The sequence below is a fragment of the Aspergillus japonicus genome, assembly GCF_003184785.1.
Source record: "Aspergillus japonicus CBS 114.51 unplaced genomic scaffold BO86scaffold_42, whole genome shotgun sequence".
Classification (NCBI taxonomy): Eukaryota; Fungi; Ascomycota; class Eurotiomycetes; order Eurotiales; family Aspergillaceae; genus Aspergillus; species Aspergillus japonicus.
Window position 1 is genome coordinate 53,515 of NW_020291679.1, and position 13,938 is coordinate 67,452.

The 13,938-nt window shown below is 56.8% G+C and overlaps 6 protein-coding genes across 6 annotated transcripts; 2 read left to right on the plus strand and 4 right to left on the minus strand.

The window, feature by feature from the left end:
* Positions 1–457: 457 nt before the first annotated feature.
* BO86DRAFT_411378 (FAD binding domain protein) lies at positions 458–2,537 on the minus strand (the record flags this gene model as incomplete). Its single annotated transcript, XM_025674581.1, has 6 exons — positions 458–1,331; positions 1,386–1,426; positions 1,482–1,717; positions 1,777–1,932; positions 1,996–2,239; positions 2,298–2,537. 6 exons carry the CDS (start codon positions 2,535–2,537, stop codon positions 458–460), a joined length of 1,791 nt encoding a protein of 596 aa, XP_025525609.1.
* Positions 2,538–3,576: 1,039 nt separating this feature from the next.
* BO86DRAFT_435456 (putative methyltransferase) lies at positions 3,577–4,934 on the minus strand (the record flags this gene model as incomplete). The annotated part of the gene is made up of 3 exons (XM_025675961.1): positions 3,577–3,899; positions 3,995–4,276; positions 4,374–4,934. Coding segments are annotated over 3 exons (966 nt in total), but the record flags the coding sequence as incomplete, so codon positions are not given.
* Positions 4,935–6,396: 1,462 nt separating this feature from the next.
* On the minus strand, positions 6,397–7,877 carry BO86DRAFT_411379 (acyl-CoA desaturase; the record flags this gene model as incomplete). The annotated part of the gene is made up of 3 exons (XM_025674582.1): positions 7,556–7,877; positions 6,791–7,434; positions 6,397–6,714 (listed from the first exon to the last, which is right to left on the minus strand). Exons 1-3 carry the CDS (start codon positions 7,722–7,724, stop codon positions 6,397–6,399), a joined length of 1,131 nt encoding a protein of 376 aa, XP_025525611.1. The 5' UTR covers positions 7,725–7,877.
* Positions 7,878–8,474: 597 nt separating this feature from the next.
* On the minus strand, positions 8,475–10,138 carry BO86DRAFT_342766 (Zn(II)2Cys6 transcription factor). The gene is made up of 3 exons (XM_025669123.1): positions 9,922–10,138; positions 9,387–9,864; positions 8,475–9,318 (listed from the first exon to the last, which is right to left on the minus strand). The coding sequence occupies exons 1-3, from the start codon at positions 10,086–10,088 to the stop codon at positions 8,734–8,736; spliced, it is 1,230 nt and encodes a 409-aa protein (XP_025525612.1). The 5' UTR covers positions 10,089–10,138; the 3' UTR covers positions 8,475–8,733.
* Positions 10,139–10,332: 194 nt separating this feature from the next.
* BO86DRAFT_342769 (MFS transporter) lies at positions 10,333–12,058 on the plus strand. The gene is made up of 2 exons (XM_025669124.1): positions 10,333–11,297; positions 11,364–12,058. Exons 1-2 carry the CDS (start codon positions 10,390–10,392, stop codon positions 12,010–12,012), a joined length of 1,557 nt encoding a protein of 518 aa, XP_025525613.1. The 5' UTR covers positions 10,333–10,389; the 3' UTR covers positions 12,013–12,058.
* An 873-nt stretch (positions 12,059–12,931) lies between these two features.
* Positions 12,932–13,729, plus strand: BO86DRAFT_449502 (MBL fold metallo-hydrolase; the record flags this gene model as incomplete). The annotated part of the gene is made up of 1 exon (XM_025676721.1): positions 12,932–13,729. The coding sequence occupies one exon, from the start codon at positions 12,932–12,934 to the stop codon at positions 13,727–13,729; it is 798 nt and encodes a 265-aa protein (XP_025525614.1).
* Between the last annotated feature and the right edge of the window lie 209 nt (positions 13,730–13,938).

The following is a 13,938-nucleotide window of genomic DNA, read 5'->3' on the forward strand; positions in this document are numbered from 1 at the left end:
GAGGTGTTAGGGTGGGAGCTGCCGGGGAAGAGGGATTAGGGCTAGGTCACGAGTGAAGGTGTGGAGTGACCCTACTTCATTATGACGGCAGTGGGGCGCTCTCGTGGACCCAGATCTACACCTCGAATTTGATAGATCATTCGATCGACATCCAAGGCTTGTGTCGTGCAGGGTTGGGGCTTTCTCGATTCGACATAACATGGATGCCAGGGTTGGCAGAGTTCCGGAGTAAGGCAACACATCTGCTGCTGCCGTGCCTTGCGTGTGAGCGAGTCATGTAAACTCAGGTTCCAAACAATGGATTGGCGAGAGCTAAAGCACGGGGTATCATGTAGGCTAACATAGGAATGATATCCATTCTTTGATGGGGAGAGACCATCTTTTGAAAAGCTCTTCATTCGAGACCAGTATCTACATTGTAGCCATTGTGGCCATCCTGTACATTACGTCCATCGTCTCACGTGTCTAAGAATGCAGAAAAGTAATCCTCCAGATCAGTCACGTCCTCCATAGCCCCAATCCAACCAACATGCTGGTCCGGTCGACAAAGTACAACGCACCCAGCATTCTTGTCAATCCCATAGCCGTCGTATGCACCACGACACCCGGGACCATATGAGCCCTCGTCCGTGAATACTCTCATGTAGTCCCATCCCCACGTGTCGTCATACGGGTGGAAGATTTCAGGAAGTTCAAGCAACTCGACCGATGTGCGTGGGCTTGCATGCACGAGGATCGTCTCCAGAAGCCACCCGGCACGGGTTCCGTACCGCTTCTCACACATGCGTGCAAACAACGGCTGCTGGTTGAACGCCTCAACAAATGAATTCAGACGCACACGAGCGTCTGCTTGACGAATGTCCCCGGCAAAGACCAATAGTCTCCACGACCCATCGCTTGGAAGCCTGGTCATCAGGTTGATCGATGCACCTTCGGCATGGTTGACCACATAGAACGGATCCAAGCGTCTTCCTACTTTGATGTCCTTTGCCAAACCCTGTGTAGTCTGGTCTGAAATGAGAAGATCAGGACCGTAGGTCACCCCTAGACCCGATATGAACTCGGAGTACTGGTCCCGAACCGATTCAACCCCCTTGGCCGCGCCGGTGCTTTTCTCATACGCCCCGACCAGCTGCGCATCCAGCTCCAACAATTCCCCTGCCACCGGTCGTCTTTCAGACTCGTAGGTCTCCAGTATCCTTGGGCTCGCAGCTCCGGTTATGACCGCACCTAACTTCCAAACCAGGTTGTATGTATCCTGCATCGACACATTCATCCCTTGACCTGCCTTTGGGGAGTGAGTGTGGGCAGCATCGCCAGCCAGAAATATTCTTATCATGGTCAGTGGAACGTCTTGTATGAGCCCAAGTCCAGGCGTACGTTACCTGTCGTGGGGCCGGAGTTGCTTGACGAGCTGCTGTTTTATCTTTGCTCTGCTGTCAGAGTGATGAGAAGGAGGGCTCGGGGTGTGATGTGCATACTGAGTATAAAGAGTACCAATCACAGTGTTTGTACTCCAACTTGTACGGTTTCATCAGGCTATCCGCCGTCCTAACCAGCGCATCAAGCGCTGGCTCATGCTTTGTATCGTGGCCATTGCAGAGCTCCTTGTCGCCCTTGGGATGGATGTAGAACCGAACTAGCCGGTTCTCTCTGGGTGCGGTCATCATACTCCCACGGTCGCCGGAGCTGATCGCACACGACTGCCGAATGTCCGCTGTGTGATGTCTTAGCACGAATCAAGATGCAAAGTCTTGGCCTTCACCATGCACGTACGAAAATCCGTAATAGGGGCAATGTCAAACACCGCCCAGGTCGACTCCCCCAGACTCTTATCGACTGGGACCTGCAACTGGTTCCGAGTCCAGCCACGTGCACCGTCACATGCAATCAGATAGCGACATTGAATCGTATCCGAGCCATCGGTCGTGTCTGGATAGTGTAAGCCACGTTCCAATGCGCGATAGATAAGGTCCCTCCCCGAGAAAAGCTTACCCTGCGCCTCACCCGACACGACCCCAACGGCCACTTTGTGATCCGTCTCGGATTTAGACTCCGATAGTGCCAGCTCCCGTGCTCGAGTTCCGTATTCGACCTGCATCCCCATCTCGTGGAGATAGTCGAGGAAGACCTGCTCCGTAGCGCCCTGGTTCAGCAGCCTTTGATCATACACGGAGCTCCCGGGCAACGACGGGGTTCGTTTGCGCCGCTCAATGTGCCCTGTGCTCTCATTCATCGCCTACATCCTCTTGATCAGCCTCCCGCAGCCCAACTCTAGATGGTGCGACAGTCCTCACCCAGTACGCCATCTCCGTATGCCGCACCGACTTCCGCAGGATGGGATCAACGATGCCAAAGCTGTCCAGAATCTCCAGCGTGCGACTCTGCAGCCCGTCCGCGTGACCCGTGGGCGTCCGCCCGGGCTTCTGGTCGATGATCCGCGTCTGCATCTGGAACTGCGCCGCCCAGCAGGCTGCCATCAGCCCGGCCGGGCCGGCGCCGATAATCAGCAGATCGGTGTACGATTCGTTTCCCATTGTTGCATTTTGGTGGTGTCGCTCTGCCTCTGGCTGCTTTCATGAGCTTTATGCGTCCAGTAGCTGTCGTGTGCGCATTGCATCACCGGTTAAGTGGTACGGTTGCGTATGAGGAGATAAACCCGGTTTCAGTTAACTTTTCTGTTTTCCCGGGGGGGCGCGGGGGAGATGTTGTCCATACCACATGTCGACGTCATTGCATCACAACCCAACCCAAGACAACTTCCTTCCTTTCTGTGTCTATGAAGAATGGCGTCGATATAGAATGTGGGTTGGGCCATACTCTCTATCCTCACTTCAGAGGGTGATTTTCGTGTCCCATGCTCTGGTGAATGTGCACGTCTGTATAATTAGGTAATCTTCCCCATAAGGCATAACTTATCTAGGAGCACCCACATTGGGAAAGTGTTTGGCCGCCAATTTCCAGAATGGACCTCTGTGATTATGATTCCAGTGTCGTGGATTCACTTTATATCTAACTATTCATCAGGATGAGTGGATGAATGGCCCATCAACCTTATTGTTACCGTCTGAGGCATAGAAACTCATCAACGCACCGAGGAATGGAGAGCTCAGATCAAGCTACCAGCCAATGACAAAGTAGAAGCGGCTGATTATCAAGCAAGCTGGACCTGCCATTACAACAAGCCTATGCTACATGGACTATAAGAGTATCTGAGGTTGAATTGCCCTCTGAGCCACTGCATAAACATTGACAGTATACTATAACTACATCAATCCTGTCACTCTGCTTCCTACAGTTCGGTAGTAGTACAGATAACTGCGTCCTGCGTCTAGTATAGAAGATTATATCCCTCTTCAATAATGTCTCGCTTCCTTCTTGACAGTTTGATCCACATGGCTTGCACGTTGCCACGTCTCGGACGTTCGACAATAGTGATCTACCCAGAGATAAGGTTAGGTATTCGGGGAAATATCCCAACGCTAGGAAGTAGACCAGTATGCTGGGCACCCTATGGGTTTCACTGGCAGCATTTGATGAATGAGTCGTTCATTCGTGCTCAAATCGCGTAGAAGAGGCAGTTGTAAAATTCTGTGAGCAATTCGTACTGGTACTGTCGAATCTGCACGTATTTATTTGTTGTCTCGCTCACACCACGGAGACGACAGCATCAGAGATCTCCGCGCAATCCATAAATCCCTTCTATCTTAACTCCCCTTGTGAGCAGCACCATGCGATTCCTATACCCCCACCAGCCGCGACCAGAAATTGTGCACCTACACCTCCACATACGGTAACGACTCATAGCTAACCTCCGACCCGGGCGTCCTCGCCGCCGTGATGGTGAAGTTATTCAGCAGCTGCAGACGGAAGCTCGTCTCGGCCACGACAAAATAGTACTGCAGCAAACAACCGACACAAATCCAAAGACCGTTAGCTATCCGCGAAGCATCAACCCCCTTCCTCCTGACGTGGGACAGGAACGATCACATACCAGCCATTTCCGGCGATAGGCCTCGACCTCGAAATCGGTACACTGGCGATTTTCGGCGCGGAAATCCGTCTCGATCGCGCCCCAGTTCCGGAAGAAATTGCGGCGCCACACCTCCAGGGATCGCGCGTAGTGCGAGCCGGCGCTTTCGGCTGAGGTGATCTCCAGCGTCTTGCCGGAGCCTTGGTGGATGTGATCGAGCAGCATGCCGGTGGTGGGGAGGTAGCCACCCGGGAAGATGTATTTGAGCATGAAGAGGTCGGTGCGCGCTTGCAGGCTGTGGATCTAGATTTTTGCAATCATCCATGGGTATTAGGTCGCTGAACTTTCGGCCGGTTGCTGCGGATGTATAGGAGTATCGTGGATGTGGGGGCAACCTTACCCGATTGATCGCCGTGATCCCATCCAACACCAGGATCCCCTCCCTGGGATGCAGCAGCCGCGAGATGGTCGCAAAGTATTCCGCCAAGTATTCGCGGCCGACGTGCTCGAACATGCCCACCGAGATGACGCGGTCGTAGTACCCGGTGGCGGCGGGCGGCCGCACGTTGCGGTAGTCGCAGAGCAGGATCTCGATGCGATCGGCCAGCCCGGCGGCTTGGATGCGGTCGTCGGCCCAGCGCTTCTGCTCCTTGGAGAGGGTGACGGCCGTGACGCGGCAGTGGTACGTCTGCGCGGCCTGGATGGCGAGGTCGCCCCAGCCGCAGCCGATGTCGAGGATGTGATGCGCGGGGGCGATCTTGGCCTTGCACAGGAGGGCGTGCACTTTGCGGCGCTGGGCGGCTACCAGGGCTTCGGTCGGGTCGGCGGACCAGTGGGCGCACGAGTAGTTCATGTCCGGCGACAGGAAGTTGGAGAACAGCACGTTCGAGGTGACGTAGTGGGCGGAGATGTTGATCTGGGCCTGCTCGACGTCGTTGCTGCGCTGCAGGAGCTGCGCGGCGCCGGTGGCCACTTGGTGCAGCCAGCTGCGCCGGAAGCCCCCGCGGTGTTGGGAGAGGAGCTATGCCCTAATCAGCTGTGCATTTACACACATTGACCATATCTTTGCGTCCGCTAACACACCGTGAAGAGCTTAAGCAATTGCTCTACCTCACAATCGATATCCTGCAGCATGTATGACTCCGCGAACCCCTATATCTGCCATTAGTCGAGGCCCGACTGTCCCAAGCAATTCAACTCTCACCAGATCCGCGCCAGCGAGAAGCCGGCTCCAGAACGTCGGCCGTTTGGCAATCACCAACACCTCCCTCTTTGACCCTGCATCAGGACCGCCTAGATAGGTCAATGGCTCGTCTTCTGCATACTGCAGCGCGTACTGCACCCGATCTCCGAGTTTCTGCTTCGTCGTCTCCACCACGCGGGCTTGCATCAACTGCTGGATCATAGACGTTGCATAGGCGGCCATGGTGGCTTGGTGAGATGGATTATCGACCCGCGCCTGAATAACAACTAGTTCGTCGGGATTGGCTCTCGACCGGTTGTCTTCAAGCAGAGTTCTAAATCCACGGGCGACCGGAGAGTTATATCACCAACCATTTCGGTCTCCCGTGCCGTGGTCTCTCTCATGTCGAAATGTTGATCGGTGATTGATCACATCACAGGCCTTTCCCGAAGGCTCGCCAACCCCACAGCCTGGCAGGAGACATTCGACCAACACATGTGCGGAGGGGACCCTTACTATTCAGATTCACTGCATATGGATTTCCCTGTCCCGCTATCTGATTCGTCATGTCGTTTCCCAATTTGTAACCACTATACCTTACAGGATAATCAGAGGGGGCTGTAGATCCTCAATGCCGGCATCGGATCCATACGGGAGAGGTTTTATAAGGGTCTTCAGGTATCCCGCTTTGGGATACACTACTGCAGGCAAGGGTAAGACGTATCCAAATATCTTATCCGTTTCGTCCGTGCATATTCGATGCGGAGATGAAGAGGAATAATGCGGAAGGTCCACACAGAACTGACTCAGGTCTGGATTGCCACACACCTATCAGCCGGATCACTTATGCAATGAGCATATCACCGCTCAGGACGGATCCCAGCTTTGTGTGTCAGCACGACTTCGGTGCTTTTCGAAATGGGTTCCGGTGCCACTGCAAGTTAGAATGGATTTGCAAGGGATGCGACTGCAAGCCTGGCCTATTCACTTTCTTGGCTGTTGAAACTTGGAGTTGTGGCTGGGCTGGGCGGATCCTAGTGCACGGCGTCAATAAGCTCCATTCTGACAGACCAAGGGGGACAGGTCCCTCGAGCTTCGATTGATTCCGCAGGACTTCGGCAGATGATCCTTTTTCTCTAGGATATAGCATTCGTGACAAGGGACATCAATGTCGAATACGTTTGGCATGTCAAGACACCTTCCTGTTGATTCTTTTATGTCAATCAATCAGACCACTTCATTAGGACCCATTCCCTGGCTGTTCATTCTCGAGTACGGCCACCCGCATACAGGCCAGAATATTCCTTGCCACCTTCGAGTGCCTATAAATGCCCGCATGGAACGCCATCGTGGCATCTTTCCCAACCCAGGCCTGAATCAAATGCTCTCCCCCGAGATGCTCCGCCATGAACGCGCCGACATCATGCACCACCCCATCAACGGCCACCAAAAACCGGCCCTTTTCAACCATACCCCGATACTCGGCCCAGTCCACCCGCAGCAACTTCTCCACCGGCACAGCCTGCGGGAGGGCCTCCATCCGCCGGGTGAGCGCCTTCTGCATCTCTTGCAGCCTCGCCCTCTCAATCTCGCCGTCGCCCGCCCGGCGCAGCCAAATCGGCCAGTCCCAGCACCGCCCACCCCGCGATCGCCCACTTGGTGCAGTCGTAATGATACCAGCGGACCCCATTGCGGTAATCCGACGGAAAATTATGGTGGAAGTTATGATACCCCTCGCCCAGCGTCAGCACCGCGGCCAGGAAACTGTCGCGCGGGGTGACCTGGTCATCGTAGGGCCGGTCCCCGAGGTAGTGCGCCAGTGAGTTGATGCAGAAGGTGCTGTGGTGGACGAGGACCATCTTGATGATGCCCCCGTACAGTAGCCCGCCCATCCAATCCCGGAACAAGACCCCGCCCACCACCGTCGGGAACCCCCAGCCCATCAGTACGGCCAGCAATGCGTAGTACCGACTCTGCCAGACGGCGACCGCGTCGGCGTCGAGGTCGGAGAGGTCGATGTGGCGCCGTGTGCGCTGGGTTTTCCCGGGCGGTTGTGCTTGCGGCTTCGCCAGCACCATCCATCCGAGGTGGGCGTGGAACAGCCCCCGTCGGATGCTGTAGGGGTCCTCGTCCGTGTCGGTGTAGCGGTGGTGGGCGCGGTGCTCGCGCGCCCACCACCTGATCGGGCCCTCCAGGGCCGCGGCGCCGAAGATGGCGAGGTAGAGTCGCAGCACGAAAGACGCACGGTAGGCGCGATGGCTCCACAGGCGGTGGTACCCTTTTGTTGGTGGTTGCCGTGGTTAGGCAGGCTGAAAGTGAGATCCTTTCTCCTTCCCGCGGTGCTTCTCAGAGGGCGAGGTGGCCGGTAGATCCATTTGTATCTTGATGCGCGGACATACCTGCAGTAATACACAGCCCCGTATGGAAGCCATAGCCGATCATCAACCAGAACACTTCCTTGCTCAATGGCACCCATGGCACCAGGCAGACTGCGCAAATGGGCAGAATGATCAGGGTTGTGGGAATCCACCGGATTTTCCGATGCCAGGACACCTCCAGCAGTGACATTCCCAGGTTTTGAGTTGGGTGTTCTGCGGCGGAGGAAGTTTCGCGGTGGTCAACTGTGTTTTAGAGGATGAGTTAGGAGTCATAAGATCTCGTTACAAATCATCACACATCCCTGTTGCTGGAACACTTCTCGCTGATATCGGAATCCGCTGTCAAGAGATCAAAGATATAAGCTTCAATGTACGGAATAAGATGCCGATCTCACCAAGTTTCTGATTTTCCTTGCTTTTGGCACTACTGCCATATTTGACTTTTCTTTCCTGCCCTATTGTCCTCAAATCTTTATTATCTGGTTGATATGTCGGCCTTGGCCGCGGGCTTCTGCCACCAGTCACATTCCGCACCAAGCCCGCCGCGCGCGCCCCTTGCATGTCGGACCTGTCATTTCTGTTACCATCAGACGTGAATCTTGCTTCTGAGCACCAATCTAGCAGGGGCCCTGCTGACGGATGAAGAGTCCTGCTCCTGTCAACTCGCACGGATCATCCTCCTGGTCCTTTCATCATGTAAGGGTGATTCCAGGGATGAGAAGTTCTCAGCATGTGCGAAGGCAACTGGCGACGGAGGGACCGATCAGCAGTATACAACGAGCAATTTACTCTTACTCGAATCCAACATTTTTCAGCGCGGCACCGGAGGCACGGTATATCTCCTCTTATTGATACAGGCAGCCCACTGGAAACCCCAGAAGGAAGCTCAAGAAACCCCATCCTTGTGCGGAACCTTCTTTTTGAGTGGCTCCCCACCCCCCTCATTCAGCTCCTCAAATGCATTGTCCTGGCCTTCCTGTGGCTGCGACTCGGGGTAGTTTGGCTGAAAACGCGGGGTCATCGAACAATGGCTGCCCGGTAGACATATTAGAACCTCATCCTTCTTGCTTTTCTTCTTCCCCATTTCACCGGCTGACTGTCTCGTCGAGATAGGTATCCTGTGGAAGTGACCGGAAAAGGAAAAAGAAGAGGTAGCAGTAGTTATTTGAACCAAGCTCGGTAACAACACCTGGAAGCAATCAGATCCAGTCCAATCGGACCCCAGGGTCACGCAGGTGAGCCGACGCTTGGGAAATCCAGCTCCCAGGGCTGCGGTTATCCCTCACCGTCGGCTGCAGGCCCGTCTGGCGGACGACCTCAGCATCCATCGCCGACGCACCATTCCACAATTCGTCACTGTCCGGAATGCAAAAGTCCAAGTCCGCGAGTGTCAGAAGCCCACCCGCGCCACCGTCCATATTCGCTGGACTAGTGGAGGTGCCGCCGGTGCTACATAACCGGCACAGCTTGTACAAAGCCAAACTAAACCGCTTGGTCTCTTCCACGCCCACCCAGACGAGCGCCACCGGGGCAGTCGGATGATGCCGGGCGAGCATGTTCGGGTACGAGAACAGGTCCAGTCGGCGGCCGGTGGCCACCAGCGCCGTGAGCAGCTCGTAGGTCGGTTCGGGGAGCCGGAAACGAAAGTTCAGGTCCAGTTCGACCTCCGGCTTGGCCGTGAGCACGGCGAAGATCAGTTGCAGAAGGATACTCTGGTAGGTCGCCATGGGCCACGGTCTGCTGTCGGCACGATGTCCCATCGACTCGGGCACATACCATTGATCCTGTGCGAGGCTAGGTTAGCCTTCCGACTCGACTGACCTTGGAGGCTGGGGATGTGCTCCATGCTCACCTTTTGAGCTCTGATCGCCGACAGTAGCCGGTCGTGGAACAGCATCGCCGTGTGCCGCGCCTCCCGGTCCCCCTTGATCCACAGCCCTATCATCAGCATGGATTGGATGAGGATGCATGGCTCTTGGGAAGGATCGAAGGTGGTTCGATGGAGGAAGGGCCAGATGGGATGGAACTTGGTGAAGTAGATGTCGATATACTCGTGGCCGATCCACCGGGACGCGTCGGCGACGGACGCCACAAGATCGGCGCCGAAAAGCCCCCCGGTTCCCAGGACGTTTTCTCGGTCCTCCTCCGGAGCGACATCCACATGGGGATTACGTGAGCAGTGCACTCCTCGTCGTGCACAGCGAGCACAGGGAGTTCCGCCATCACAGCGTTCCTTGCGCGCATGGCAGTTGCTGCAGGCCTTGGGGGTCCGGGCCGAGGGGGGCTGCCGGTCAGGATGGTAGATCCGGACATGGCGGCGGAGGAGATCACTGGATGAGCTGTCAATAGGGCTCTCTGGTACAACAGACTGGGCAGTGGGGACATTCCTTCTGGCTAGGGTGCTGCTACAATGTGGGCAGCAGAAGCGATGGGCCCGGTCGTGGCGTGCCAGATGCCTGTTCAGGTGCTCTTTGCGCTGGTAGGTCGCGCGGCAGCCTGGATGGACACATGGAAATTGGGACTTGGCTGATCGAGCAGCGGATTGAGATGGCATTGTTTGATCTTTCAGAGAGGTCCCACAGGCTTCAGCTTTGGGTGGATAGGTGGATAGTGGGATGGAAGTTGCTGGCAGTGGCAAAGATTCTCTCTCCCCCTCCCCCTTTCGAGGCGGGATTGACTAAGCTCTGCCAGTTGGCCGGCATCCCACTCGGTCCCATCCCACCCGTCCGATCTATATGAATATATGCAACCCGTCGGGAGGAACGTATAAATTTCAGCCAGACTGTGTGTGTTCAGTTCGGCTTCCTAGGTTGCTAGTGTGAGTGAGTTTCCAGCACACGCACAGGTTCACTGCAATGGTCGCCACACAAGACCCCGATCCCGAACGCGCGTTGACCGACGGGCCGACGCTGACTCGCAGCTACACTGCCGATGCAGAGGGCTACACGCACCCGAACACTGAGCCCACTATATCCAAGCTACCCAGTCTCACCAACCTCCCGGAGTACGAGGTCGACTGGGAGCCCAATGACTCGGCGAATCCCCGCCTTTGGCCGGTCTGGTACCGAGGTCTAACGGTGGTAACTATGAGCCTGGGCGCGACCGTGGTCAGCCTGTCCAGCACACTATACACATCTGGACTTCCCGGCCTGGAGAAAGAGTTTCACATCTCCAGGATCGTCGGCCTCCTCGGAGTCACGACCTACCTCTGCGGCATGGGGATTGGAACCATCGTGTTTGCGCCGCTGAGCGAGATCATCGGCCGACGACCCGTGTACCTTTTCTCGATGACCCTCTTCCTGCTCCTCATCCTCCCGAGCGCACTGGCCCAGAACATCGAAGCCATCCTAATCAGCCGGTTCTTCGGAGGCTTCTTCGGCAGCGCGATCATGGGCAACTCGCCCGCCTCGGTGAACGACGTGGTCTCTGACGAGCACCGCGCCATGGCGTTCGGCATCTGGTCCATCGGTCCGACGAACGGGCCTGTCTACGGTCCGATTATCGGGGGCTTCGTGTTCGAATACCTGGGGTGGAGGTGGACGAACTGGCTGGTGCTGATTATCGGCGGGGCCGTCCTGGCCCTGATGGCGTGCATCCGCGAGACCTACGCGCCGGTGATCCTGCGCCAGCGCGCCGCCCAGCGGCGCCAGCAGACCGGGGATGCCCGGTGGTGGACACGGTACGATGTCGGGGAGAGTCTCTGCGCGCGACTCCGGACGGGCTTTGGCCGGCCGTTTGTCATGCTGTTCACCGAACCCATTTGGTAAGAGATTGATTGCCCGGCTCAGCTTGTCGTCAACACGTACTGACTGACCTCCGGCATCTCCAGCATCTTCTGGGACATCTACGTCGCGCTCATCTACGGGGTCCTCTACCTCTGCTTCGTCGCCTTCCCCATCGCCTTCCAGACGGAGCGGGGCTGGTCCCCGGGCATTGGGGGTCTGGCCTTCGTGGGCATCGGCGTCGGCGTCCTGATTGTCATCGCGTGCGAGCCGCTCTTCCGCCGGGTCATCAACCTGCATCGCAAGGATCCGGCCACCGGCCTCGTGGCCCCCGAGGCCATGGCCAGCGTGGTCTGCCTGGGGGCCACGCTGCTTGCCGTCGGACAGCTGTGGTTCGCCTGGACGTGCACGCCCAACGTGCACTGGGTCGTGCCCATCCTCTCCGGGGTGCCCTTCGGGGCCGGCAACGCCTGTGTCTTCATCTACGCCAGCAACTACGTCGCCCGCTCGTACGGGATCTACACGGCCTCGGCGCTGGCCGGCAACATGCTCACCCGCAGCATCGTGGGGGCGTGCCTGCCCCTGGCCGGACCGTCCATGTATGCGACGCTCGGGCTGAACTGGGCGAGTACCCTGCTGGGGCTGGTGGAGGCGGCATGCATCTCCATCCCGGTGGTGTTCTACTTCTACGGGCATCGCATCCGGAAGGCCAGTCCGATGATCCAGGAGTTGGAGCGGATGCAGGCCAGAGCGTGATTCTCATCGGAAGAAGTACGTGGTAGTGATAGATATAGGATATTGTTTGGCCCATCTTTTCGAAGAATTGAAAACATATGGATATCAAGTTAGGGGCTCATCTGTATCGCACAGAGCGCTTATTTCATATACTGGCCCTCATGAAGAGTCAAGCCCGATGCTAAACCTCTTTCGGGTCCACATCGGCGCTGGGGTGCACATGCCCTAAATGCAGTTCCCGTAGCCTTTTCTCGCTTGAGCTTCACGAAAAGTCAAACCAAGATCCCGCTTAGATATGGGGTTTCGAGAGGTATTTTCTTTATGTCGAGACGTTCGGGTCCTTGCGACCACTATTCCTACACAGCAGAACAATATACGTGGCAATATACGTGGTGATGCGCGGTACCGACAGTATAGATAGTACTAAATCGTGTGAGTGGTCTATTTCTCGCTCTTGTTTACACTGCTTTGATTACAGCCAGTCCGTACTCCACATAAGCATTCGCATTCCAGCGAAATAGTTATTGGTAATTCGTGGGTTAAGCTTGGTTACCAATGCCATGCGAACAGATGCACCATTTGCCAAGATGACTATCCCGCCGGCCGGCATCCCACTTGCCGGCATTCCACCCATTGACGTCAAGGCTCATTAGTCACTTGGTGCCGATGACAAAACCCTAGGCTGTGAACTTCGGGAACCAAATCCATGCCCCGTAGATCCCGGGCGGGATGCCGGCGTAGTAATGCATCTGGTCGGGCTCGACGTTGACAAATTCGTCATGGATTTCAGCTCAGTATAGAGTTTTGACCTCACGTGTCGCAAGTATAAGTACCTCGATCTGGGCCCTCACTCGACACTACCAGCAAATCCGAGGACTGTACAGTACATCACATCCCACCGGGCAAGGTCCAACTCTCTCTCTTCCACAACAACACCACTATGGCTCCCACCCTGAACGTGACGCACATCGGCACCGCCACCGCCATCCTCGAGATCAACGGCGTCAACTTCCTGACGGACCCGTTCTTCTCCCCGGCCGGCTCGGAGTTCCCCGGCGGCAGCGTGGTCCTGCGCGTCGAAGACGACCCGGCGCTGCGCCTGGACCAGCTCCCCGTGATCGACGCCGTGCTCCTCAGCCACGAGGACCACCCGGACAACCTGGACCCGCTCGGCCGGCAGCTCCTGGACGCGCGCCCGGTGTTCACGACCGTCGACGGGGCGCGCAACCTCGCCCCGCGGCCCGCGGTGCGCGGCATGCCGCCCTGGTCCGCGATCACGACGCGCATCGCCGGCCAGACCTTCACCATCGTCGCGACGCCGACGCTGCACGTTCCCGGCCAGGAGTGCACGGGCTTCCTCGTGACGGCCGAGACGTTCGGCCGCGGGCGCGACAACCTCCCCAACGCCATCTACTTCTCCGGCGACACGGTGTACATCGACGAGCTCGAGCAGATCGCGGACCGGTACCACGTGTGCGCCGCGGTGATGAACCTGGGCAACGCGCACGTGGCGTGGCCCGAGGACCCCCACGGCCCCAAGGTGCAGATCACGATGGGCGGCGAGGAGGGCGCGCGGCTGTTCCGCGCGCTGCGGGCGGATGTGCTCGTGCCGATGCACTACGAGTCCTGGGGTCATTTTACGCAGTTCGGGGAGGAGCTGCGCGCGGTGTTTGAGGCGGAGGGCATCAGTGAGAAGGTGTGCTGGTTGAAGGGCGGGGAGACGGTGGCTGTGCTGTAGGCATTTTTCTCTGGGGAGGGGGGTTTATTCTGTGTTTCGTGGCTAGACAAAATATGTTTGATAGACTTGATGGGGGTAGGGGGAGCATGAGATCTAGTTTTCTCGCTTTGGGGTTTGAATCTCTATGAAACTTGTATGCAAGATACTTGCGGCCACCTCTCGTGTTTCCGCGAGGTTGAGCTCCGCTCTCCCTTTTATCTCTTTCTGTC